The sequence below is a fragment of the Heptranchias perlo genome, chromosome 10 (assembly GCF_035084215.1).
Source record: "Heptranchias perlo isolate sHepPer1 chromosome 10, sHepPer1.hap1, whole genome shotgun sequence".
NCBI lineage: Eukaryota > Metazoa > Chordata > Chondrichthyes > Hexanchiformes > Hexanchidae > Heptranchias > Heptranchias perlo.
In genome coordinates this window covers 6,784,813-6,812,552 of record NC_090334.1, presented here as the reverse complement: position 1 = coordinate 6,812,552, position 27,740 = coordinate 6,784,813, and the positions used below count along the sequence as shown (strand labels likewise).

The 27,740-nt window shown below is 46.9% G+C and overlaps 1 protein-coding gene across 1 annotated transcript; it reads left to right on the top strand.

The window, feature by feature from the left end:
* The first annotated feature begins 20,338 nt into the window (after positions 1 to 20,338).
* On the top strand, positions 20,339 to 26,544 carry LOC137326590 (EEF1A lysine methyltransferase 3-like). Its single transcript, XM_067991846.1, has 3 exons — positions 20,339 to 20,503; positions 22,827 to 22,938; positions 26,132 to 26,544. The coding sequence occupies exons 1-3, from the start codon at positions 20,339 to 20,341 to the stop codon at positions 26,542 to 26,544; spliced, it is 690 nt and encodes a 229-aa protein (XP_067847947.1).
* The last annotated feature ends 1,196 nt before the right edge of the window (positions 26,545 to 27,740 follow it).

Genomic DNA, 27,740 nt, shown 5'->3' with positions numbered 1-27,740 from the left:
TTCAACTTTCTCTGCCCTAAGGCAAACAACCCCAGCTTCTCCATTCTATCCACGTAACTGAAGTCCCTCATCCCTGGAATCATTCTAGTAAATCCCTTCTGCATCCTCTCTAAGGCCTTCACATCCTCCCTAAACTGCGGTGCCCAAAACTGGGCACCATACTCCAGTTGTAGCCGAAACAATGTTTTATAAAGGTTCATCATAACTTCCTTGCTTTTGTACTCTATGCCTCTATTATAAAGCCTAGGATCCGTTATGCTTTTTTAACCACTTTCTCAACCTGCCCTGCCAACTTTAACGAATTGTGCACATATACCCCCAGATCTCTCTGTTCCTGAACCCATTTTAGAATTGCACCCTTTAGTTAATATTCTCTTTCATCGTTCTTCCTACCAAAACTTATCACTTCACACGTTTCTGCCTTAAATTTCATCTGCCATGTGTCCGCCCATTCCACCAGCCTGTCTATGTCCTCTTGAAGTCCATCACTATCCTCCTCACTGTTCACCACCCTCCCAAGTTTTGTGTCATCTGCAAATATTGAAATTGTGCCCTGTACACCCAAGTCCAAGTCATTAATTTATATCAAGAAAAGCAGTGGTCCTAGTACCGACCACCGGGGAACACCACTGTACACCTCGCTCCAGGCCGAAAAACAACCGTTCACCACTACTCTCCGGGTTCATCTAAAGAAAATACCCAAGCTGTTGATGTACAGCAGCCACGGCACAGACGGTATATCTTCTGAAGGAATCCAGTAAACATCAATGTGTCAGTCCCTTAAATTGCAACCCCATTTATCCAGTTACTTTGTTCATTGTGTTGAAAAGAATCTTAATAAACGTGACCACAACTGTTATCCAAACATCTCATTTATGGTTTTATGCATAGATGGGAAAACATTGCACAATTGGTCCAAAATATCTGGAATTGGTTAATTTGTTTCCAGCAAGGAGCCAACCCGCACAAATCGAATACAAGCATTTTGTAGGCTTTTGTCATATGTTTCAATGGCGACGCTGAGTTTAAAATATACATTTTTAATTTTCTTTGTACCCCTATATTTTCAAAGCATTAGGACCGACTGACTTCATTCAAGTTAACAGTCTTTCAGCAGCCGTGAGAGACAGGTATAGGTAGCAGACCCTTGGTGGATTACCAATGAACTGCCGCGTAGTATTAACATTCGCTTATGCTTTAGGGAGTTGAACATTGAATGCTAGAGGTGCCACGAGTTGGTGTTCTTTATAAATTCCCATGACGAGCAATAAATCAACTGTTAGTAGTTGCTTGCTAATGTCCTTTGGCACAGTTGCGACGCAGAAGTAATCTTTCCACAAATCGCCCAACTCGGGATGCTTCATGTGAAAACTGCAGTAATACGAGGCGCTATTTCCCTATGTATAGCACACTTATAAATAATTTCCCCTCACCTCATATCCATTAAGGACATGCATCGCGGTTGGCTGGATTGTAATAATAGACTGAAAAGATTACACTATAATTACGGATGAGGAAGGCTATTCGACCCGGCGTAGTTCATCCATCCAGAATGACCCTGAAGTCACCGTCATGTTTTAGCTTACAATTGCTTATTTTCTAACGAGTCCAGAATTTTTCGCCCACCATTCTGTCCAGGGGTCAATTTCATGTCATTTTAACTCTTCATCTGAAGCTAAACTTCCTGATATCAGGATCCATTACTGAAATGTCCATGCTCAGCTTACGAGCACTGGATCTTCTAATATCCCTCCCTCTCTCCCACCAAGATCTTCTCTGGTCTACGGTGAAGGCGCTTAATGAGCTCTCCCGATTTACTAACTTTTTCTCTTACTTCACTCTTCCCAAGACAACACAGACCTGGACATTTTCTGGTTCGTATGGATCAGCTACTGAAGGATAAACTCACACATACACCTTCATCCTTTGTATTTCAATGACCTTCGGATCTTTGATATAAATGTTTAGTCTTAAAGCGACAATGGGTGAAATTCTGCCACTGGTGCTTCTTTCTGGCTTTAGAAGGACACTGCTGAGCTGCGTGGGCCTCTCGGTGTGGGGGTGGAGGCCACAGTTTTCCAGTGCAATTTCTGACGACATAAATAGATTACTAGAAGATCAATACCAATAACATCATGAACTTGGCCGGGTGTTTAATAAACGGATCACTATGTAGTTTCTGTATCCTTGACTGTCCAGTGAACTTTTCACCCATGTCTTTCTAAAAAAGGATGAAGTCGGCACCAAACCCAACATTAGTGCCCTAACTTGAATGATTGTCCTAAGGCGGTTGCTAGAAACAAATTTAGTCCTGAAATCCCATTGTGACTGAATGTTCAGCTCGCCAAGACTTTTTGGGCAGCAGCTCCCAAATCCACGACCTCCACCACCTAGAAATACAAGGGCAGAAGGTGCCGGGGTACACCACTACTTTCTCCTCCAAATCACACACCATCCTGACTTGGACATATACTGCTGCTCCTTCATCGTGGCTAAGTTAAAATCCTGTAACTCCGTACCTAACAGCACTGTGGAAGCACCTTGACCACAGGGAGGGCATCGGTTCAAGAAAACGGCCCACCACCACCTTCTCAGGTCAACTAGGGGTAGGCAAAAAATACCGACTTTGGCAACCACGCACACATCCCGAGAATTAATTAAAAATGCATGATCAGCACGGAGATTAGCTAATCCAAGCTGCTTCAGTTCGGGCCTCTAGCTGTGAAGTTACGCCATGCGAAGAATTGCTAAGCCCAGTGGGCCCGCTAAACGTGTGTGTAACAGTAACTGAGCTGGGAATCCCTTGCTAATGGTCATTGCAAACAGTGGGAATTCTAATAACAGGATGGGAAGGAGAATCTCTCACAGCAGGTGTCGGCACAACTGCGTTTACAGCCAGTTAAAGTTACAAGACAGAGGGGCCTTGTCTTACTCTCTCATTAAATTTATCTTATTTTATTGATTATAACTAGCGCGGCTTTCTTGTTTATTTGCCTCTATTCTACAGGGGGGATGGGGGAGAAAGAGCAGAAGCAACAACTGCTTGACGGAGAAAACATAAGGCTCAATTTGAGATGAGGAACAACATCAGCAATTACAGATAGTATCGGAACACGCTGAACATTTCAGATGAGTAGTCCTTTGACAGAATCTGGCAAACAAGGCTGCAGTGATACCCCATAGTCCACACCCCACTATCCAGATCCCAATTTCAAAACAGCACTGTCCCCAACCCACTGTCCATAATCTACTGTCCACAACCCACTGTCCATAATCCACTGTCCACAACCCACTGTCCATAATCCACTGTCCACAACCCACTGTCCATAATCTACTGTCCACAACCCACTGTCCATAATCCACTGTCCACAACCCACTGTCAACACCCCACTGTCCACAGCCCACTGTCCACACCCCACTGTCAACACCCCACTGTCCACATCCCACAGTCCACACCCCACTGCCCACACCCCACTGACAACACCCCATTGTCCACATCCCACAGTCTACACCCCACTGTATACACCCCACTGTCCACATCCTATTGTCCAAATCCCACTGTTCCACACAGTATTGTTCAGGACCCACTGTCCACAAGTCATTGTCCACACTGCAATGTCCACAGCACACTGTCCACACCACACTGTTCACTGCCACTGTCCACACTGCACTGTCCACACCGCTCAGTCCACACCACCCTGCCCACAATCCACAGTCCTCGCCCCACTGTCCACGCCGCACTGTCCATATCCCACTCTCCACACCCCACAGTGCACACTGCACTGTCCACAACCTACTGTTCACAACCCACTGTCCACCAAACTGTCCACACCCCAATGATCACACCCAGTGTCAACACTGTTCTGTCCACACCCCACTGTCCACACCACAGTGTAAACATCCAACTGTCCAAACCCCATTCATCACCCCGCAGTGTCGACACCCCACTGTCCATACCCCACTGCCCACAACACACTGTCTACACCCCACTGTCCATGCCCCGCTGCGCACACCTCACAGTCCAAACCATGCTGTCTTCACCCCAGTGTCCACAGCCCATTGTGCACTCCCCAATTTCCATACTCCATTGTTCACACCCCACTGCCCACACCCCACTGTCCACACCCCACTGTGAACACCCCACTGTCCACATGCTGCTGCCCACATCCAAATGTCTACACCTACTGCCCTCATCCCACAGTTCCCAAGACACTGTTCATATCCCAATATGCATACCACACTGGACACACCCCAAAGACACCCCTCTGTCCACTACAAAATGATCACACCCTACTGTCTACAGCCTACTGCCTACACGCCACTGTCTACATCTCATTGTCTACAAATCACTGTCCACACCCCACTGTCCACTACACAATGACCACACCCTATTGTCGACAGCCCACGTTCTACACAACACTGTCGACACCTCACTGTCTGCAATCCACTGTCCACACCACACTGTGCACACGCCACAGACCACACCACACCGTCCACACCCTCTGTCCACGCCACACTGTGCTCACTCAAATTTCCACACCACACTGTCCACACCCTCTGTCCACGCCACACTGTCCACACCCCAATGTCCACAACCCACAGTCCACACCGCTCTGGCCTCACCCCATTGTCCACAACCACTGTCAATAGCCCCCTGTACACAGTCCACTGTCCATACCCAATTGTCGACAACCCACTGTCCACATCCCACAGTCTACATCCCAGAATCTAAACAGCACTGGCCCAAGCCCCCGTCCATACTTTTCCCGTCCACACTCCACTGACCACACAGCACTGTCCATATCCAACTGTACAGACCCCACCATCCATACCCCTCCGTCCATAACCCATTGTCCACATCGCATTGTTCACTACCAACTGTCTACAATTCACTGTCCACCCCATTGTCCACATCCCACTGTCAACACCCCACAGTCCATTCCCTAATGTCCACACCCCATTGTGGACACCCCACTGTCAAAACCCCACTGTCAACACCCCACAGTCCACACTGCACTGTATACACCCCACTGTCCACACCCCACTGTGCACACCCCAATTTCCTACACCAATGTTTACACAACACTGTCCACATCCCAGTGTCAATGCCCCATTGTCTATTACCCAATGGCCACAGTCCACTATGGATACCCCACTGTCTATATCCCACTGCCCTGACCCTACCGTGCACACCACAAAGTGCAAGCCGAGCTCTGCACATCCCACTGTCCACACTGCACTGTCCATATCCTACTGTCCACACCCCAAAGTCCACACCGAACTGCCCATACCCACTGCCCACAACCCACAGTCCACAATCCATTGTCAACACACCAGTCTCCACAACCAACTGTCCACACATACTGTACACAACCAACTGTCCACACCCCACAGAGCAATCCCCAAAATCCACACCTCACTGCCCACACTCCACCATCCACTCCCCACTGTCCACACCCCTGTGTCAATACGCCACTGCCCACACCCCACCGTCCACACCGCACTGCCCACACCCCACTGTCCACACCCCAGTATCAACACTCTACTGTGCACATTCCACCATCCATGCCCCACTGTCCACATCCCACTGTCCACACAGCACTATTCAGACCCAACTGTTCACACCACACTGTACTCACCACATTGTCCGCATCTCACTGTCCACACCGCACAGTCCACAATACATTGTCCATTCTTCACTGTCCACACCCCATGGCCAAACCACACTGTCCAAACCCCATGGCCAAAGGATACTGTCCACACCATACTGTCCACAACCCACTGTAAACTCAACTGTCCACACCCCATTATCTAAACTCCACCGTCCACAACCCACAGTCAAAACCGCACTGTCAACACCCCACATGCCCATACCCCATTGGCCAGGCCATACCCCACAGTCCACACCCACTGTACACTACCCATTGTCCACACCCCATTGTCAACAGCACATGGCCTACACGCCACTGTCTACACCCCATTGTCTATAATCCACTGTCTACACCCAACTGTGCCCACTCAACCGATCAATCCCCACTGTCCACACCCAACTGCCCACAACCTACATTCCACACTCCATCCCAATTTCCACATCCCACTGTCCACATACCACTGTCCCACACCTCAATGTCAAAACCCTCCTGTCCACACCGCACTATTCACAACCCACTGTCCACACCCCGCCGCCCACACTCCATTGTACACATGCCACAGTCCAGAACCCAATGACCACATCCCACTGTCTACACTGCACAGTCCACACACCGTCATCAACATCCCATTGTCCACAGACAATGTCCACACCTCACTGTCCACACAACACTATCCACACCACAGCGCCCATAACCCACCACCCACGCACCACTATCCAAAACATACTCTCCACACCCCAACGGCAATTTCCACACCCACTGTCCACACCACAGCGTCCACATCTCACTGTCAACACCCCACTCTCAATACCCCACTGATCACGCTCCACTCTCAATGCCACACTGACCAAACCAGACTGTCCACACCCTACTGTCCACACCCCACCCTCCACACGCCACTGTCCACACCCCACTGTCTACACCCCACTGTCCACACCGTACTGTCCATGCCCCACCCTCCACACCCCACTGTCCAAACCCCATTGTCAACGCCGTACTCTGCACACACCATTGTCAAAATCCCAATGCCCACATGCCAACGTTCATACCCTACCGTCCGCCCCATAATTTGAATACCCACTGCCCACATGCACTGTCCACACCCCACTATCCACATGCACTGCCACACCGCACTCTCCACACCCCACTGTCCACACCTCACTGTCCACACCCCCACTATCCACATGCACAGTCCACACCGCACTGTGCACACCCCACTTTCCACACCCTACTGTCCACACCTCACTGTCCGCACCCCCACTATCCACACGCCACTGTCAACACCCCACTGTCCATACCTCACTGACCACACCCCACTATCCACACTCCATTATCCATACGCCACTGTCCACAAACCATTGTCCACATCCTACTGTCCACACCCCACTATCCACTCCTCATTATCAGCACAGCACTGTCCACACCCATCTGTCCACATCCCATTGTTCACACCCCGCTATGTATGCCATACTTTCCAAACCTCGGTGTCCATACCCCATTGTCCAAACTCCACTATCCACACTGCAAAAACTATGCCACATTTTCAAAACCTTCGCACCCACAACCTACAGTCCACACCCCAATGCCAGCAGCGCACAGTCCACACCACATTGTCCATACCCCACTGTCCACATCCCACTGTATATGCCATAATGTCCAAACCTTAGTGTCCAACACTTAGTGTCCACATCCCATTGTCCACACCCCACTGTATATGCCATAATGTCCAAACCTTAGTGACCACACTCCACTGTCAACACCCCACTGTCCACACTGCAAAAACCACGCCATACTGCCCACACCCCACTTTCCACTCCCCAACATCCACACTCCACTGTCCACTCCCAATTGTCAACACCGCACTGTCCATTCCGCACTGTCAAGATGCCACTTTCCACACTGTCAACATCGCACTGTCCTCACCGCACTGTTCCTTCCCCTCTGTTCGCACTGCACAATCCACACCGCACTGTTCACACCGAACTATCCACACAAATACTATCCACACACCACTGTCCACAACCCGCTGTCCACACCTAACTGTCCCCAACCCACTGTCCACTCCTCGCTGTCTACACCCCAGTGCCCACATCCCAGTGTCTACACCTCACTGTCCACATGCACTGTCCACAACTTACTGTCCAAATGCACTGTCCACACCCCACTGTCCACACTGCACTGTCTACACCTCACTGTCCACAACCCACTGTCCACATGCACTGTCCACAACCTAATGTCCACACTGCACTGTCCACACCCCACAGTCCACACCGCACTATCCACAACTCGCTGTCCCCAACCCTCTATCCACACAACAACTCCACACCCTACTGTGCACATGCACAGTCCACACCTCACTGTCCACACTGCACTATCCACAGCTCACTGTCCATACACAACCATCCAGACCTCACTGTACACACAGTACTGTCCACACCCCACTGTCCACACCCCAATTGTCCACACCCCACCATTTACAACCCACTGTCCACAACCCACTGTCCACAACCCACTGTCCACATTCCACCGTTATTACACAACCATCCAGACCTCACTGTTCACACTGTACTGTCCACACCCCACTGTCCACATCATCTGTCTACATCTCACTGTTTACTCCCCACTCTACACATCCTATTCTGCACATCACAATGTCCACACCACACGGTCCACACCCCATTGTCCACACCCTACTGCTCACACACCACTATCCAGACCGCACAGTCCACACTGCACTCTCAACGAACTGACATTAGTGCGTTGGCTGCCCACTGCTGCATCAACAAAGTTACCTGCTCCTATTTGCGTCATACAAACCCATCTATTAAGGTTCCTTTGACTCCAGAGCAGCTGTGATGGAGGGAAATGGATTTAATGACACGCCTGGTTTCTCGAGGTGGCGGAACGTTTTGATTGACTCAAGTAGTCATTGGAAACGTCCATAATCGGGGCATGAAACTAACCACGAGAAATTCCAATCCTTGAACCTCGGGATGATTTGAGAGCAGCACCAAGCAACACCCGGTTCCCTCGTAGCTCACATTACGTCTTCATTTTGCAACAAACGATGTTGCCCCCTTTTTAGCAGAGATGGCAAGTTGGAAGGATTGCTACTGACGGACATGGGTTGTGCAGTGTTAATCTGCCCATGTCCTCACCGAGGAACTATGATTTTGGAGTGAGTATAGTCACATCATGGACCAAACCTGGAGATGGTGGTGTGAGGGGGGGAAGACATATTCACCAAGCCTGGATCAGGAATTCCTTTGCTCCTTTACTGATAAGCCCTGTGTAGTGAAACATTATTGAGCATCAAGGAGCCACAGCTGATATATGGACATTTTGCTCAGATGCTGGGCTGCACTGTTCCAGGCTGAGGTTTTATGACTTCTGCTTGTAATGTGCACTGAAGTACTAAGTCTGCCCATGATGGCTCATTTGGTATTATGTCGTACGAAGGACGACATCTGGCAACCTGCAATGTAGGAATTCTACATTCCAAAGTTTCACATCCTGCTTATTTGTGTAAAGTGCAGTACTTTTTATGATTGTGTTGTAATGCTCAACTCCCCTCCCTTTTTGTACCGCATGCCGACTTTCTTTTTATTCGTTCACGGGATGTGGGCGTCGCTGGCAAGGCCGGCATTTATTGCCCATCCCTAATTGCCCTTGAGAAGGTGGTGGTGAGCCGCCTTCTTGAACCGCTGCAGTCCGTGTGGTGACGGTTCTCCCACAGTGCTGTTAGGAAGGGAGTTCCAGGATTTTGACCCAGCGACAATGAAGGAACGGCGATATATTTCCAAGTCGGGATGGTGTGTGACTTGGAGGGGAACGTGCAGGTGGTGTTGTTCCCATGCGCCTGCTGCCCTTGTCCTTCTAGGTGGTAGAGGTCGCGGGTTTGGGAGGTGCTGTCGAAGAAGCCTTGGCGAGTTGCTGCAGTGCATCCTGTGGATGGTGCACACTGCAGCCACAGTGCGCCGGTGGTGAAGGGAGTGAATGTTTAGGGTGGTGGATGGGGTGCCAATCAAGCGGGCTGCTTTATCTTGGATGGTGTCGAGCTTCTTGAGTGTTGTTGGAGCTGCACTCATCCAGGCAAGTGGAGAGTATTCCATCACACTCCTGACTTGTGCCTTGTAGATGGTGGAAAGGCTTTGGGGAGTCAGGAGGTGAGTCACTCGCCGCAGAATACCCAGCCTCTGACCTGCTCTTGTAGCCACAGTATTTATATAGCTGGTTCAGTTAAGTTTCTGGTCAATGGTGACCCCCAGGATGTTGATGGTGGGGGATTCGGCGATGGTAATGCCGTTGAATGTCAAGGGGAGGTGGTTAGACTCTCTCTTGTTGGAGATGGTCATTGCCTGGCACTTATCTGGCGCGAATGTTACTTGCCACTTATCAGCCCAAGCCTGGATGTTGTCCAGGTCTTGCTGCATGCAGGCTCGGACTGCTTCATTATCTGAGGGGTTGCGAATGGAACTGAACACTGTGCAGTCATCAGCGAACATCCCCATTTCTGACCTTATGATGGAGGGAAGGTCATTGATGAAGCAGCTGAAGATGGTTGGGCCTAGGACACTACCCTGAGGAACTCCTGCAGCAATGCCCTGGGGCTGAGATGATTGGCCTCCAACAACCACTACCATCTTCCTTTGTGCTTGGTATGACTCCAGCCACTGGAGAGTTTTCCCCCTGATTCCCATTGACTTCAATTTTACTCGGGCTCCTTGGTGCCACACTCGGTCAAATGCTGCCTTGATGTCAAGGGCAGTCACTCTCACCTCACCTCTGGAATTCAGCTCTTTTGTCCATGTTTGGACCAAGGCTGTAATGAGGTCTGGAGCCGAGTGGTCCTGGCGGAATCCAAACTGAGCATCGGTGAGCAGGTTATTGGTGAGTAAGTGCCGCTTGATAGCACTGTCGACGACACCTTCCATCACTTTGCTGATGATTGAGAGTAGACTGATGGGGCGGTAATTGGCCGGATTGGATTTGTCCTGCTTTTTGTGGACAGGACATACCTGGGCAATTTTCCACATTGTCGGGTGGATGCCAGTGTTGCAGCTGTACTGGAACAGCTTGGCTAGAGGCGCAGCTAGTTCTGGAGCACAAGTCTTCAGCACTTCAGCTGGGATGTTGTCAGGGCCCATAGCCTTTGCTGTATCCAGTGTACTCAGCCGTTTCTTGATATCACGTCGAGTGAATCCAATTGGCCGAAGACTGGCTTCCGTGATGGTGGGGATATCGGGAGGAGGCTGAGATGGATTATCCACTCGGCACTTCTGACTGAAGATGGTTGCAAACGCTTCAGCCTTGTCTTTTGCACTCATGTGCTGGACTCCGCCATCATTGAGAATGGGGATGTTTGCAGAGCCTCCTCCTCCCGTTAGTTGTTTCATTGTCCACCACCATTCACGACTGGATGTGGCAGGACTGCAGAGCTTTGATCTGATCCGTTGGTTGTGGAATCGCGTAGCTCTGTCTATAGCATGTTGCTTCCGCTGTTTAGCATGCATGTAGTCCTGAGTTGTAGCTTCACCAGGTTGGCACCTCATTTTTAGGTACGCCTGGTGCTGCTCCTGGCATGCTCTTCTACACTCCTCATTGAACCAGGGTTGATCCCCTGGCTTGTTGGTAATGGTAGAGTGAGGAAAATGCCGGGCCATGAGGTTACAGATTGTGCTGGAATACAATTCTGCTGCTGCTGATGGCCCACAGCGCCTCATGAATGCCCAGTTTTGAGCTGCTCGAGCTGTTCTAAATCTATCCCATTTCGCACGGTGGTAGTGCCGCACAACACGTTGGATGGTGTCCTCAGTGCGAAGACGGGATTTCATCTCCACGAGGACTGTGCGGTGGTCACTCCTACCAATACTGTCATGGACAGATGCATTTGCGACAGGTAGATTGGTGAGGACGAGGTCAAGTAAGTTTTTCCCTCGTGTTGGTTCGCTCACCACCTGCCGCAGGCCCAGTCTAGCAGCTATGTCCTTCAGGACTCGGCCAGCTCGGTCAGTAGTGGTGCTCCCGAGCCACTCTTGGTGATGGACATTGAAGTCCCCCACCCAGAGTACATTTTGTGCCCTTGCTACCCTCAGTGCTTCTCAACATGGAGGAGGACTGATTCATCAGCTGAGGGAGGACGGTAGGTGGTAATCAGCAGGAGGTTTCCTTGCCCATGTTTGACCTGATGCCATGAGATTTCATGGGGTCCAGAGTCAATGTTGAGGACTCCCAGGGCCACTCCCTCCTGACTGTATATCACTGTACCGCCACCTCTGGTGGGTCTGTCCTGCCGGTGGGACAGGACATACCCAGGGATGGTGATGGAAGAGTCTGGGACGTTGGCTGAAAGATATGATTCTGTGAGTATGGCTATGTCAGGCTGTTGCTTGACTGGTCTGTGGGACAGCTCTCCCAATTTTGGCACAAGTCCCCAGATGTTAGTAAGGAGGACCTTGCAGGGTCGACTGGGCTTGGTGTTTTTTTGCCGTTGTCGTGTCCGGTGCCTAGTGGTCCGTCCGGTTTTATTCTTATTATGACTTTTCGTAGCGAGATTTTACAACTGAGTGGCTTGCTGGGCTATTTCAGAGGGCAATTAAGAATCAACCACATTGCTGTGGGTCTGGAGTCACATATAGGCCAGACCGGGTTAGGGCGGCAGGCTTCCTTCCCTAAAGGGCATTAGTGAACCACATGGGTTTTTACGACAATCCGGTAGTTTCATGGCCATCATTACTGATACTGGTATTTTAATTCCAGATTTTTATTTAATTAATTGAATTTAATTAATTAATTGAATTTAAATTCGCCAGCTGCCGTGGCGGGATTTGAACTCATGACTCTGGATTTTAGTCCAGGCCTCTCGGATTACTAGCCCAGTAACATAACCACTATGCTACCGCAAATTAGGTTCTATCCTAAGCAATAGGACTGCTATGGAAGTCTGCTCCGGCTGACTAGCTTGGCTGTTGTTTATTCCCTTTTGATTCGGGTGATTTGATATATCCCGGCAATTGATTAGGACGTGGGAGATAAAGAGTAGGGATAATGAGTTTGTACTCAAATTGGCAGGAAAAAGGAAGACATATCAGAAGCACTGATGTGGAAGGTGGCATCGTCAGAACAGGTGTGATGGACATGGAGAAACTGGGGGAATAAAAAGTGTCGTTATGGGAACTCGTAAGGGTCCTAGCTATACCTGCCTTTTTGTGAGCTACGTGGAACATTCCTTGTTCCAGTCCTACTCAGGTCCTCTCCCTCACCTCTTTTTCCAGTAAATTGGTGACTGTATCAGTGCCGTTTCCTGCTCTCGCTCCGATCTGGAAAATTTCGTCAACTTTGCTTCCAATTTCCACCGTTCCCTCACCTTCACATGATCCACCTTCGACTCTACCCTTCTCTTCCTCGACTTCTCTATCTCAATTTCTGCGGATAGGTTGTCAACCAATATCCATTATAAGGCCACCGACTCCCACAGCTACCTTGATTACACTTCCTCCAACCACGCTTCCTGTAAGGACTTTATTCCCTTCTCCCAATTTCTCCGTCTCCATCACATCTGTTCCGACGATGTCACCTTCCGCACCAATGCTTCCGATATGTCTTCCTTCTTCATTAACCGAGGATTCCCCATCCACAGTAGTTGACAGGGCCCTCGACCATGTCCATCCTATTTCCAGCACTTCTGCCCTCACCCTTTCCCTTCTCTCCCAGAACCATGATAGGGTCCCCCTTGTCCTCACCTTCCACCCCACCAACCTCCACATTCAACGGATCATCCTCCGCCATTTCCGCCACCTCCAGCGCTATCCCACTGCACCACCAAACACATCTTCTCCTCCCGTCCCCTTTCAGCATTCCGAAGGGACCGATCCCTCCGCGACACCCTGGTCCACTCTTCCATCATCCCCAACACTTACTCTCCTCCCCATGACACCTTCCCGAGCGAGCTCAGGAGATGCAACATCTGCCCCTTCACCTCCTGTCTTCCCACTATCCAGGGCCTCAAACATTCCTTCCAGGTGAAACAGCGGTTTACTTGTACTTCTTTCAATTTACTATACTGTATTCGCTGCTGACAATGCGGGAGCATTGGGGAGACCAAACACAGATTGGGTGATCGTTTTGCTGAACACCTCCTCTATGTCCACAAGCGTGACCCTGACCTGCCGGTCACTCGCCATTTTAGTTCCCCGTCCCACTCCCACTCTGACCTCTCTGTCCTCGGCCTTTTATACTGTTCGAATGAAGCTCAACGTAAGCTTCAGGAACAAAATCTCATCTTTCGTTGAGGCACTTTACAATCTTCCGGGCTCAACATTGACTTCAATAACTTCAGATCATAACCACTGCTCCCATTTTTTCGGTCAGCTTGTGCTGGTAATGGTTCTGCTGCTGCCATTTACAGTTACTCCTGATCAATATAACCTGTCCTATTACCACCTTCCTTGCCTTGCACCATCATCTTTTTTGTCATTTACTCTCTGGTGCCCTCTACCCTATCACAGACCTTCCCTTTTGTTCTTTCCCTTTCCCTGGCTCTGTACTTGCTTAAAAATTTCAAGTCTTTAACATCTTCCAGTTCTGACGAAAGGACTTCGATCTGAAACATTAAATTTGTTTCTTCCTCCACAGATGCTGCCTCAATGGCAGAGCTTCTCCAGCATTTTCTGTTTTTGGCAAGATTTGACTTGTGCTGTCCCCTAGGGATCTGTACTGGGGCCTCAGCTTTTCACTAGATTTATAAATGACTTAGATGAAGGAATAGAGAATCGTATATCTAAGTTTACTAACGACGCCAAGTTTGGGGCATGGTAAATAGTGTAGATGGGAGCAAAGAGTTGCAAAGGGACACAGATGGATTAAATGAGTGGGCAAAACTGTGGCAGATGGAGTTCAATGTGTAGAGTGTGTGGTCATCCACTTTGGATCTAAGAAAGATAGGGAGAGTATTTTCCAAATGATGAGAAGCTAGGAACTGGGGAGGATCAGAGACATTTAGGGGTCCAAGTGTAGAAATCGCTAAAAGCTAGTGGACAGGTACAAAAAATAATTTAAAACGTCAATGGAATGTTGGCCTTTATCTCAAGGGAGCTGGGATGCAAAGGGTGAAAGTTATGTTACAGTTATATAAAGCTTTGGTTAAGCACCATTTAGAGCACTGCATTCAATTCTGGGCGCCTCAGCTCAGGAAGGATATATTGGCCTTGGAGGAGTGCAGCGCAGATTCACCAGAATGATACAGGGCTTAAAGGGTTAAATTATGAGGACATGTTGCATAGACTGGGCTTGTATTCCCTTGAGTATAGAAGATTAAGGGGTGATCTAAATGAGTTATTTAAGATGATTAAAGGGTTTGGTATCATAGATAGAGAGAAACTGTTTCCTTTGGTGGGGGATCCAGATCAAGGGGGCATAACCTTAAAATTAGAGGTCGTTCAGGGATGATGTCAGGAAGCACTTCTTCCCACAAAGGATAGTGAGAATCTGTAACTCTTTCCACTAAAAAGCTGTTGAGGCTGGGTCAATTGTAAATTTCAAAACTGAGATTGATAGATTTTTGTTAGATCAGGGTATGAAGGGTTACGGAACCAACATGGGTAGATGGAGTTAAGATACAGTTCCACTCTGATCTAATTGAATGGCGGAACAGGCTCGAGGGGCTGAATAGCCTACTCCTGCTTTTATGTTCTATCCTATATAGTCACTGTGACATGTCGGTACGTCTGCAATGGTGCTCTTTGCATTAGTGGTCTTCACGTTGCCTGGATGCTATGACCTAACTTGTACAGATGGCATTGCAGTGAGTCAAGCGGCAGGATTTTTGATCAATTTTCTACACAAACGATTTAGAAAAAGAGTTACTCTTGAATGTTGGGTTTTAAAGCAAAGTTCATTCACACAAATTTTTAAAAAATATATCTTGATGAAAGGTGTTTAATTTGCTAAAGAAAGCTGCTTTACTCAAAGATTGTAAATAATTAGCAATTCGTTTGCCAGTCTTGAAATTCGATGAACACCACTGTGTTGGGCGTATGTTTCAGGCTTTCCATTGTGGCTGCAAAGTGAGACAGATAATTATTTTAGGCTAATACATGTAAGCAAGTTCTACGGATTAAATTACGTGTGTCTGGTCTTATTTTTTTCTATATCTTCACTGGATGTAAAAGCACATATCTCTCCAAATCTCATGAGGTGTTTATTCATTCAGCCTTCAAGAAGATTGCAGACACGTGTGGTTAGATAAATTAACATTAATATCTACTTCTGATCGCGAGGGGTACCCTTGTTGCTCCCCTGGGTTATACTATCATAAAAGTGGATGTTGGGCAGTGTGAATCAAATCCAAGACACAAGGGGTGGGGGATCTGCTTATTTGAGCAACTGACGTCACTGAACCTGAGAAGCTATTTATAACAGGCTCAAATTTGTATTAATTGGCAGCAGCTATCTGCGATATTGAGTTACACTGGTACACAGGCAAAGAGGTTGGGGAAATAATGTAATCGTTTATTCAAGGACACAGAGTTCTGTACTTTGTTTTGACCTCACAGAAAGAAACGTAGAGCAACATTAACTATAATTAAAAGAGCTTTGCGCTGGTATGTAAAATGTTTCAATGTATTCGATGTCCTTTGATTTACGTAAACAACGTTTTGGAGCATTATGAAAACTAAATTTGTTACCAACTGGTCCCTTTTTCTCTCTCTCTTCCTGCCCCTATCTATCTTTGCATTCTTGCCTCTCAGTTACTGATATCTACTTGTTTCCATTATCCAGAGTTGCTGCTTATCCTCAGGCCTCTTCGAATGGTGATGTTACGTAGCATAGTGTACACATGTTTTCTGTGCCATACTCTAAGCTCACTTCCGAGGCGATCCGGCCATCTGAGCCGCTGTTTCAGGATCCCCAAAAATCTACATGATCAATGTTCTTCTATTACCATTCTTCTGATTATATGGGATGTGTGCAACAGGATTATCCCCAGTTGTCAACAATAAAGTCTTAACCGGCCAATCTACAATCTATAGGTCAGACACGCTTGCTTGTAAAAGAATATAGGCATTATGCTTTCCTTTTCCCGAAGCCAACTTTTCCTGCGCGCATTGTTGTACGTTCAGCTAATGAAACCTTTCCTGTTCACGTATGGCATTGGTTTGACGGTGGGAGCACGAATGGCAACATGGGTGCAGTGCATAATTCACTGCATCCTCGGAAAGCTGGTACCTGGTGTAAATATGATGCTGTACTTCACTGCTGTTTGCTTGGGTCAAGGTTAAAATTGATGCAACGTGCCACGATCCACACTGTGCTTCTGTGACATCCTCTATACAGCATTGTACCGCAAAGTGACTGATGCAGGAATGTCTCATGTGTGCCCCGATTATACCACTCACATTGAAATAAAGTGCTGTGTTTAGCATTATGTCAGAGTAATACCCATGCTAACTGTAGCAGGCGTGTGTTGTGGGATCACTGTGGCTGCTTATTCTGTTAAACCTGACTCTCCTGATGCATTCTTCCCATGGCAGCTGAAGATAGCTGCCTGATGCTAGGATACGCAATGAAGCAGTTTCTAATATTCCAGGCGTAGCTTCTATGTCCTGGGCACAATCGAGCATCGAATTCCCCTTCCTCCTCCTTCCCAACTCATCCAGTGTTGGGAACTCACTTGCAACAAGGATTGCAATGATTTGGGTTGCTCATGTGCACTACTGAGATGGTTTAGAACATAGGAACATAGGAACAGGAGTGAGCTTGCAACCCCTCGGGCCTGTCGCACGGTTCAATTAGATCATGGCGGATCTGTATCTTAACTCCATCTACTCACCTTGGTTCGGTAACTCTTAACACCCTGGCCTAATATAAATCTACCAATCTCAGTTTTGAAATTTTCAATTGATCTAGCCTCAACAGCGTTTTGGGGGAGAGAATTTCTGATTTCCATCACCCGTTGCGTGAAGACATGCTTCCTGAAAGGCCTAGCTCTAATTTTAAGGTTATAGCCCCTTGTTCTGGACTTCCCCTTCAGAGCATATAGTTTCTCTCTGTCTACCCTATCAACTCCTTTAATCACCATAAACATCTCAATTAGACAACCTCTTGATCTTCTATGCTCAAGGGAATGCAAGCCTAGTCTATGCAACCTGCCCTGTATCGTTCTCGTGAATCTGAACTGCATCCTCTCCTCAGTTTGAGTGGAACTAATGATTCCAGTGGCTAGCCATTCTGGTGAATAGCAATGTCTCATGCCATGAGCTCATTGTTTTTTACGTTTACTGCTAATTATTTTCTGGAGAGGACGTTCTTATCAAGGGCTAAAATTTTGATCAGCGCTGGACACAAATGTTGTGTTCTTTAGCTGCTTTGCTCAGGACCGGGGCGCTGTGTAAATGCAAATTGTCGTGTTGGCAGTAATTGCCCCACACTCTTCATTCGATATATTTCGCGCTGGGGGCAAAATGTTCCTCTCTGACCTGTTTGATATAAAGGAAACATGAGGTGCTCCTCCACATCCCATTTTGAGTAACGGTACCTCCTGCTGACCACGGCTGCCTCATCCAAGGGCTGATCATCACAGTTTGTAGAATAGGAAGTAACCCTTTCGGTAGCCCCGGCCTTAACATATGTATTACTTCCGCTGCAGCAAACAGGTATCAACAGTATGGGGATGAAGCTCACACTGATGCTAATTTGAGATTATTTAGTCTTCAAATCGCGACTGCTCTTTAATTATCGGCTGAGGTCTTCTCCCGCGAGTTGCCTTTGTTATCCTCCTGATCTTTTTTCCAATTTAATTTTCCGGCAGCCATTTGCAATCGACCGTAGTGGAGGTGAGGTATCGGGTGTAACACTGCCGCTTCCTCATTATTCAAAAAATAAACATGAACACTGTCTCCCAGGATCAGTGGATGTTAATATTATACCTTTAATGAGCCCTCAAAACCATTGAGAACGGATTATGGCTTCGCACTTGGGGACATTTGGACCAACGTACAGTGAACCTTCTGATACATTGAAGGGAAGGCTCAGGGAGTATCCTATTGGAATATTCAGGACCCTAAAGATCAAGATAAATGCCAATATGTTTAATACAGTCACAGATTCCACAACAAAACAGCAGAGATTGAAACTTGGAGCCATAATGTAGGAGCTTGGTTAAGCGGTCGGAGACAGAGCATAGGGGCAATGGGTATGTACTCGGATAGGAAGGAAGTGACTAGTGATCCCACAATGATCTGTGCTGGGGCCTCAACTGTTCATTGCATTTATTAATGACTTAGATAACACAATAGAGAACCACATATCCAAGTTTGCCAATGGTACAACGATTGGTGGCATAGTAAGTAGTGTAGACCGGATGATAACATTACAAAGAGACATTTATAGATTAAGTGAGTGGGCAAAACTGTGGCAGATGGATTTCAATGCAGGTAAGTGCGAGATCATCCATTTTCGACCAAAAAAGAATAGATCCAAGGATATTTAAAGAGTGAAAAGTAGGAATAGTGGAGATCCAAAGAGGTTTAGGGTCCATGTACACAGATCACTAAAATGTACTAGTCAGGTACAAAAAAATTCAAGAAGGCTAATAACTAGAGGGCTAGAATATAAAGAGGAGGAAGTATTGCCATAGCTATACAATCCCCTGGTCAGGCCATGTCTGGAGTACTGTGTAAAGTTCTGACCGCTAGACTTTAGAAAGGGCATATTGGCCTTGGAAGGAGTGTGGTGCAGATTCACCAGAATGTTAACAGGGATCCAAGGGTTAGATTATGAGGAGAGATTACATTAATTGTGCTTGTATTCCCTGGAATATAAAAGGTTAAGAGTTGATTTGATTGAGGTTTTAAGGATTTTGAAAGGATTTGATAGGGTAGATAGAGAAGAACTTTTTCTGCTGATGGGGGTGTCTAGGAGAAGGGGACATAACCTGAAATCAGATCCAGGCCATTCAGAAAAGAAGTTAGGAAACACGTCTTCTTGCCAAGATTGGGGGGGGGGGGTGCGGGGGAAATGTGGAACTCTCTCTCACAAAAAGGAGCAGATGCTCGCTCAATTAATAATTTTAAATCTGGGATCGATAGATTTTTGCTAGCCAAGGGTGTTAAGGGATATGAAGCCAATGCGGGTGGTTGGAGTTAGCATAGAGATCACCCATGATTTCACTGAATGGTGGAACAGTCCCAAGGGGCTGAATGGCCTACCCATGTTCGTCTGAATTGTTATTTTGGCTCAGTGATAGCATTCTGGCCTCTGAGCTGATGGCCGTGGTCTCAAGCTCCAATGAGGAACCTGAGCTCATAATGCAGATCCACACTCCATTGCAGTACGGAGGGAGTGCTCTGTTGTTGCTGGTGGTGTATTTGTTCGGCCTGGGACGTTAATCCAAGGGGCCCTCTTTCCAGGTGTAAAGGATCCGTTGGCATTATTTGTAAAGGAGCCGCGGAGTTCTCCCGGTGTTCTGTCCAATATTAAATATCTGATCATTTATCTCATGACTCTTTATGGAACCGGGCGTTGATTGATTGTACAACAACAGTAATTGCACATGATTGGCTATGAGGAGCTTTGGGACGTCCCGAGGATGCGAGGGACGCTATATTAATGCAAGTTGCGCCTCGAGCGAATCCCATTGCAGATCCCAGAGGATGCATCAGGGGAATTCCAGAGGAAGTTTAGAAAATATGACGACAGCCCTATGCCTGGAGAATTCCGGAGACGATGCCTCAAAGAAGAAGGATCACGATTCGCCTTGCTTCATCAGGCAGGACAACTTCGAGTTCTGCGGATACAGTTTAAAGATCGCTATGGGCGTGAACTTGGGCGTTTCTGCTTATGTCTGGGACTCTGTAAGTTCTCTGCATTAGTGGGACAGAGGAAAAGCCGACCTGTCGCATCTTATGTATTAAAAACAGAAAATGCTGGAGAAGCTCAGCAAGTCAGGCGGCATCTGTGGAGAGAGAAACAGAGTTAATGTTTCAGGTCGAAGACCTTTCGTCAGAACTGGAAGATGTTAAGAGAGTTAAGGTTTTTGAGCAAGTACAGAGCCAGGGAAAGGTCGGGGGCGATAGGGAGGAAGGGGAGGAAAGAACTAAAGGGAAGGCCTGTGATAGGGTAGAGGGCACGAGTGATTTAATGACAAAAGGGATGATGGCGCAAGGCAAGGAAGATGGTAATGGGACAGGTTATATTGATCAGGAGTAGCTGTAAATTGCAGCAGCAGAACCATTACCAGCAATAGCTGACCGAAAAAATGGGAGCAGTGGTTATGATCTGAAGTTATCGAAATCAATGTTGAGTCTTGAAGGTTATAAATTCCCCGCACTTCTGCCGTCACCCCTTCCCTTCCCTCCCAGAACCATGATAGGGCCCGCCCGATCCTCACCTTCCACCCCACCAGCCTCCACATTCAACGAATCATCCTTCGTCATTTCCGCCACCTCCAGCGCGATCCCACCACCACACACATCTTCCGCTCCCCTCCCCTTTCAGCATTCCAAAAGGACCGGTGTCTCCACGACACCCTGGTCCACTCTTCCATCACCCCCAACACCCACTCTCCTCCCCACGACACCTTCCCGAGCGAGCGCAGGAGATGCAACACCTGCCCCTTCACCTCCTCTCTTCCCACTATCCAGGGCCCCAAACATTCCTTCCAGGTGAAACAGCGATTTACTTGTACTTCTTTCAATTTACTATACTGTATCCGCTGCTTACAATGCGGTCTGCTCTACATTGGGGAGACCAAACGCAGACTGGGTGATCGCTTTGCTGAACACCTCCGCTCTGTCCCTAAGTGTAACCTTGACCTGTTGGTCACTTGCCATTTTAATTCCTACTCCCACTCTGACCTCTCTGTCCTCGGCCTCTTACACTGTTCCAATGAAGCTCAACCGAAGCTCGAGGAACAGCACCTCATTTTTCGATTAGGCACTTTACAACCTTCCGAACTCAACATTGACTTCAGTAACTTCAGATCATAACCACTGCTCCCATTTTTTCGGTCAGCTAGTGCTGGTAATGGTTCTGCTGTTGCCATTTACAGCTACTCCTGATCAATCTTTTGTTTCTTAACCTGTCCCATTACCACCTTCCTTGCCTTGCACCATTATCCCTTTTGTCATTTAATCACTTGTACCCTCCACCCTATCACAGAACTTCCCTTTTGTTCTTTCCTCTCCCCCTTTCCCTGGCTCTATACTTGCTCAAAAACTTTAACTCTTTAACATCTTCCAGTTCTGACGAAAGTTCTTCGACCTGAAACATTAACTGTTTCTTTCTCCACAGATGCTGCCTGACTTGCTGAGCTTCTCCAGCATTTTCAGTTTTTAATTGAGATTTCCAGCATCCGCAGTATTTTGCTTTTGATTTAGCATCTTATGTATTTTTCAGAGTAAATATGACCTCTTTCTCTGTTCTCAGTTGCAATGGGTTTGCAATCATCCTCCTTTTCTCAGAAAAATGCGCTTTTAAAATAGATCACCGATCTGGCACATCTTGTACACAGACCGCTGTGTACCTGCTTGGAACGTGAACTTCTCACACATAACAGAAGAGTGTACATTTCTCCGGCACCTGGTCTGAAGCCTTGGTTTTACTAAGGGTTAGGGGCTCGAGTGAAGCTGATTAAATAACCTGCCCTCACTGGTGTCGGTGGGGTGTTTTATATTTCCACCCTCCAATTTCCCCCTCTCCTCCTGGAGTTGCTGACCTATGCTGTTCAACAATCGTCCGCTGCTGCCTCGCCCTAAATGGAGTGAGGCCTGACGCGGAACTTCTACAGAGGCCGTGGACATTGTTGCTGGTGCCGGCCCTATCCACGCAGTGCGCTCAATTAAGGACAAGGTCATTGAATAGTATTTACGAGGGTGGCTAACTCAGTTCACGCCATCGATGGAACTGAGAACCTTCCTGGTCTTTGAGAGTCAGTACTCCAACCAGGTGCTGCAGTCACACTGAGTCATCGGTGTAGCTTTGGTTACGCTGTTGAAAGTTGATCGAGGGAATTGGTGGGCGGAAGTGCCATAGTAACGTTTACTCTTCAGGGAGTTATTTAAACCCGTGCCCCGTACTTGTTTGGCAGCAGGCATTGGGGCACGAGTTCTTTGAATTATTTTCTGAACATGTTAATCCTAACTTGCGTGTGTGTGTGTGTGTGTTCAATATTTTCAGGGGATTGCTCTTTGTCGGTACTTTGAGAAGGAGAAGATCAGTTTTACTGGGAAGAAAGTGATTGAGCTGGGATCGGGCACTGGGATCGTGGGGATTTTAGTAACCCTACTAGGTGAGTTAAATGTTGGAAATGAAACTAACTTTACAATTTTCTTAATATCAGAAAGGAATGTGGGCAATAATGATAAGGCTTGTCTATATCTGGAAGGTAGTGATGAACATGTGATTGATCCCCGCCTCCCTCACAATTACACGGGGCTTGGGCAGAATTCATTGCAAGTCATTACTGTGAACTTTCATTTGTTAAATAATAATTTCAAAGATAATATAAATGAGCCACAATAAGTTTCAAAGTGAGATTCTCATAGAGTCATAGAGTCATACAGCACGGATAGAGGCCCTTCGGCCCATCGTGTCCGCGCCGGCCATCAGCCCTGTCTACTCTAATCCCATATTCCAGCATTTGGTCCGTAGCCTTGTATGCTATGGCATTTCAAGTGCTCATCCAAATGCTTCTTGAATGTTGTGAGGGTTCCTGCCTCCACACCCCTTTCAGGCAGTGAGTTCCAGACTCCAACCACCCTCTGGGTGAAAAAGTTCCTTCTCAAATCCCCTCTAAACCTCCCGCCTTTTACCTTGAATCTATGTCCCCTTGTTATAGAACCCTCAACGAAGGGAAAAAGCTCCTTAGTATCCATCCTATCTGTGCCCCTCATAATTTTGTACACCTCAATCATGTCCCCCCTCAGCCTCCTCTGCTCCAAGGAAAACAAACCCAATCTTCCCAGTCTCTCTTCATAGCTGAAGCGCTCCAGCCCTGGTAACATCCTGGTGAATCTCCTCTGCACCCTCTCCAAAGTGATCACATCCTTCCTGTAGTGTGGCGACCAGAACTGCACACAGTACTCCAGCTGTGGCCTAACCAGTGTTTTATACAGCTCCATCATAACCTCCTTGCTCTTATATTCTATGCCTCGGCTAATAAAGGCAAGTATCCCATATGCCTTCTTTACCACCTTATCTACCTGTTCCGCCGTCTTCAGGGATCTGTGAACTTGCACACCAAGATCCCTCTGACCCTCTGTCTTGCCTAGGGTCCTCCCATTCATTGTGTATTCCCTTGCCTTGTTAGTCCCTCCAAAGTGCATCACCTCGCACTTTTCTGGGTTAAATTCCATTTGCCACTGTTCCACCCATCTGACCAACCCATTCTCATCACAGGAAACAAATATAATTCACCCATTTCCTCCCATATATTTGACATAGAAATCTGGCTCTAGCAATGTGCTCAGGTTAGTGTATATGAATCCTCTTAAACACTGCCAATGCCCAGTATTAGTTTTCTGTTAGAAGATGGCATTTGCATCTTCTGTAAGAAGCGTGTAAGTGTAAGTGGCATCCGCTGACCGACATCGATACAGTCTGGAAAGTATGATTTAAAAACATCGGGGTATAATGTCATTATGTCGTAGATTCGGGGAATCCAACGCCGAGTTTCAGAAAATTAGGCACAGAAAATTTACTAAACCAGTGCAAGACTTCTAGACGTAATGGTAATATGATTCTTTATTCAACTGTTTTAATAGACGCAACTGCATGACAACCATTCAGAGACATATACACGGAATGCTGCATTACGACCACGGTTGTCGGAAATGTCCGGGTCCTATCAACACGAGCTCAGAAACAGATTCCTTTCCGATTCATTTTATCTCTGTTTTTGATAACAATCATTCGATATACCCAGTTTCTAGCAATCCCCAAATCCAAAGACTCGACATTTCCTTTTATGGGGTCATAACATATCTGCGAAAGCTATAATTCTAGCCTACCAATCTGGTAGACAATATAAATTAAATGGTATAATTTTAAAGGTGGTGCAGGAACAGAGAGACCTAGGAGGTTCACGTACAATAAATCTTTGAAGATGGCAGGACAAGTTGATAGTGTTGTTCAAAAAGCATACCCGGTCGTTGGCTTTTAAATAGAGGCATAAAGTACAAAAGTAAGGAAGTTATGATAAACCTTAATAAATCACTGGTAAGGCCTCATCTAGAGTGTTGTGTCCAATTTTGGGCAACACATTTTAGTAAGGATGTCAAGGTCTTGGAGATGTGCAGTGGGGATTTACCAGAATGGTACCAGGGATGAGGGGTAAATTAATTATCTTTTATCAAGGTATGTGGAGAGACAAGAGAAGCTGGGATTGTTCTCCTTAGAGCGGAGAAAATTAAGGGGAGATTTATTGGAAGTGTTCACAATTGTGAGAGGTTTTGATAGAGTAGATCGGGAGAAACTGTTTCCACTGGCAGGAAGGTCGGTAATCAGGGCACAGATTTAAGACAATTGGCAAAAAATCCAGAGGGGAATGAGGAGATTTTTTTTACCCAGCGAGTTGTTATGATCTGCACTGCACGACCTGAAAAGAGTGGTGGAAGCAGATTCAATAGTAACTTTCAAAAGGGAATTGGATAAATACTTGAAAAGTAGAAATTTGCAGGGCTATGGGAAGAGAGCAGAGGCTTAGGACTAACTGGACAGTTATTTCAAAGAGTCAGCATAGACACGGTGGTTGAATGGTCTCATTCTGTGCTGTATCATTCTATGAATTGTAATGGCTGAAATTAGTACCACATATTATTGCAGCACAACCTTGAAGGTTTTCCTACAGTTAGATGTTGAATCAGTCTGCTAACGAAATTGATCTCAAAATTAAAGAAATAGTTAAGTGTTGTTGGAATGAACGCTTTCTAGGGGTGCTGCAACACAGCCTCCTTACCCCTGGACTAGGAGGGGGGGAATCCTGCCGGTAATCGCCGTACGGTGACCAATGCTGGCAGGACGTGCGTGTAGCATTCTCGGGAGGAACAGGATTTTGCTCAGTGGCAATGCCTCCTGCTGTCGTGGAAAGGCACAACTTTCAGGAGTCAATCATTTCGAAAGGGTGAGTGGAGCAAGTTAGATCGATTAACTTCTCCACGTCCTTTAAAAAACAATTTTTTTATATCGATCTAATTTTACTTACCCTTGGAAAGTCCCACCTTACGCAGCCAGTATTTTGATCCCTTTCAGCATATTGATCCTTTACCCTATGGGTCAGTGCCTTCTGGGGGCGTGCTTTGTGGATTAGAATCCTGCCTGTGAGTGATTCCTAGTGTCTGTCACTGTTTGGGACAATACTTGCTCACAGATCCACCGTCTTATTTGGAGACCGTTACTTTTTGCCTCTATGATCACCGTGTAGGATCTGACTGTTGTTTACAGCAAATCATGATTGGAATTGGATTTTTTTTTCTTCTTGTCAGGTGGAGCAGTTACCATGACAGATCAACCGGACACCCTGAAGCAAATAGAATATAATGTCTCCACCAACATCCCCACTGCCAGCAGACATCGTCTAAAAGTCCGTCCCCTGACCTGGGGTGAAGATCAAACTAACTTTCCTACCGACTATGACTTCATCCTAGGTTCTGATATTGTCTATAGCTCAGTTACTTACCCCTCGCTAATAAGAACACTGCACTATCTCGCCAACCAAGGGACGACAATTTACCTCTCTTCCGAATTCCGAAAGGGGAATGGCTCCCTCTCTTTCCATGAAGTGCTTCTACCTGAGTATTTTAACTGCCTGGTTGTTGATAGGTTAGAAGACAAGGATATTACTGTGTACAAAATGACCAGAATTAGTACAAGTCCTGAAATTGGGCTCCGAGCGTAAAGACTGAAATCTGCTGGTCACTGAGCCTGATATTGGGCTGGCCTCACTATTTCTGTTTTCCTTCAAAAGTCAGAATCAACACTTTTTTAAAAAACAAGATTCTTTTTCCCGCCTTTTGTCCCTTTCTAGCATGTGACCCATAACCTTCCAGGCACCGTCAGTCCTCTGGTATCTCAGTGAAGTGTCGTTTGCCATGCCTGTGTATCGAGAGAGTGTTAGCGAGCTAGTTAAGTATGTAGATACCAGAGCTGAGCTACATCCAGTGCACGCTTCCCAGTTTGACTGATTGACTGGTGGGTAGGAGTGGGAAACGTGGCTAACTTTTAACTCACGAGCCAAGCGATAATGAGATGAAATGTATAGCTCCGACTACCGCCCAGGCGGAATAATGCTAGCTGGGCACAAACCAGGGGAAAAACCTAGTCTCCCTACTGTAACTGGCGTTATAGTCATACTGATCTATTAGTGGAGTTTTATTATTATACGCACTACGACATTTTTTGGGCAAAGGCTTGCAGAAGTTCCTATTAATGATGATGGAATGACACCCAAGTTCCAAACAGTTAAGTTGAACGCAATGTTTAATAACCATCGTATATTTCTTCACGTTTCCAACTGTCAGGTTGAGTACGCAATAAATGAGCTTCCTTCACTATAGCAAACTTGTTAGTTTATGGCAAACATATTTACATGATATTGATACCATAACACAAGTTGGTATTTGAAATACACCTGACACAGAGATCAGTGACATAGCATAGAATTGTATAGAATTACATAGATTGTACAACACAGAAACAGGCCGTTCGGCCGAACAGGTCTATACCGGTATTTATGTTCCGCAAGAGCCTGCTCCCTACATTATCTATCCCCATCGGCATATCCTTCTAGTCTTTTCTCCCTCACGTGTTATCAAGCTTCCCATTAAATGCATCTATGCTGGTCACCTCAACTATTCGTTGTGGTAGCGAGTTCCACATTCTAACCACTCTCTGGATAAAGAAGTTTCTCCTCAATTGCTTATTGGATTTATTAGTGTCTATCTGATATTTATGGCCCCTAGTTACAGTCTCCCCCGCAAGTGGAAACACCGTCTCAACATCTACCCTATCAAACCCTTTCCTAATCTTAAAGACTTCTATCAGCTCACCCCTCAGTCGTCTCAATTCTAGAGAAAAGAGTCCCAGCCTGCTCAA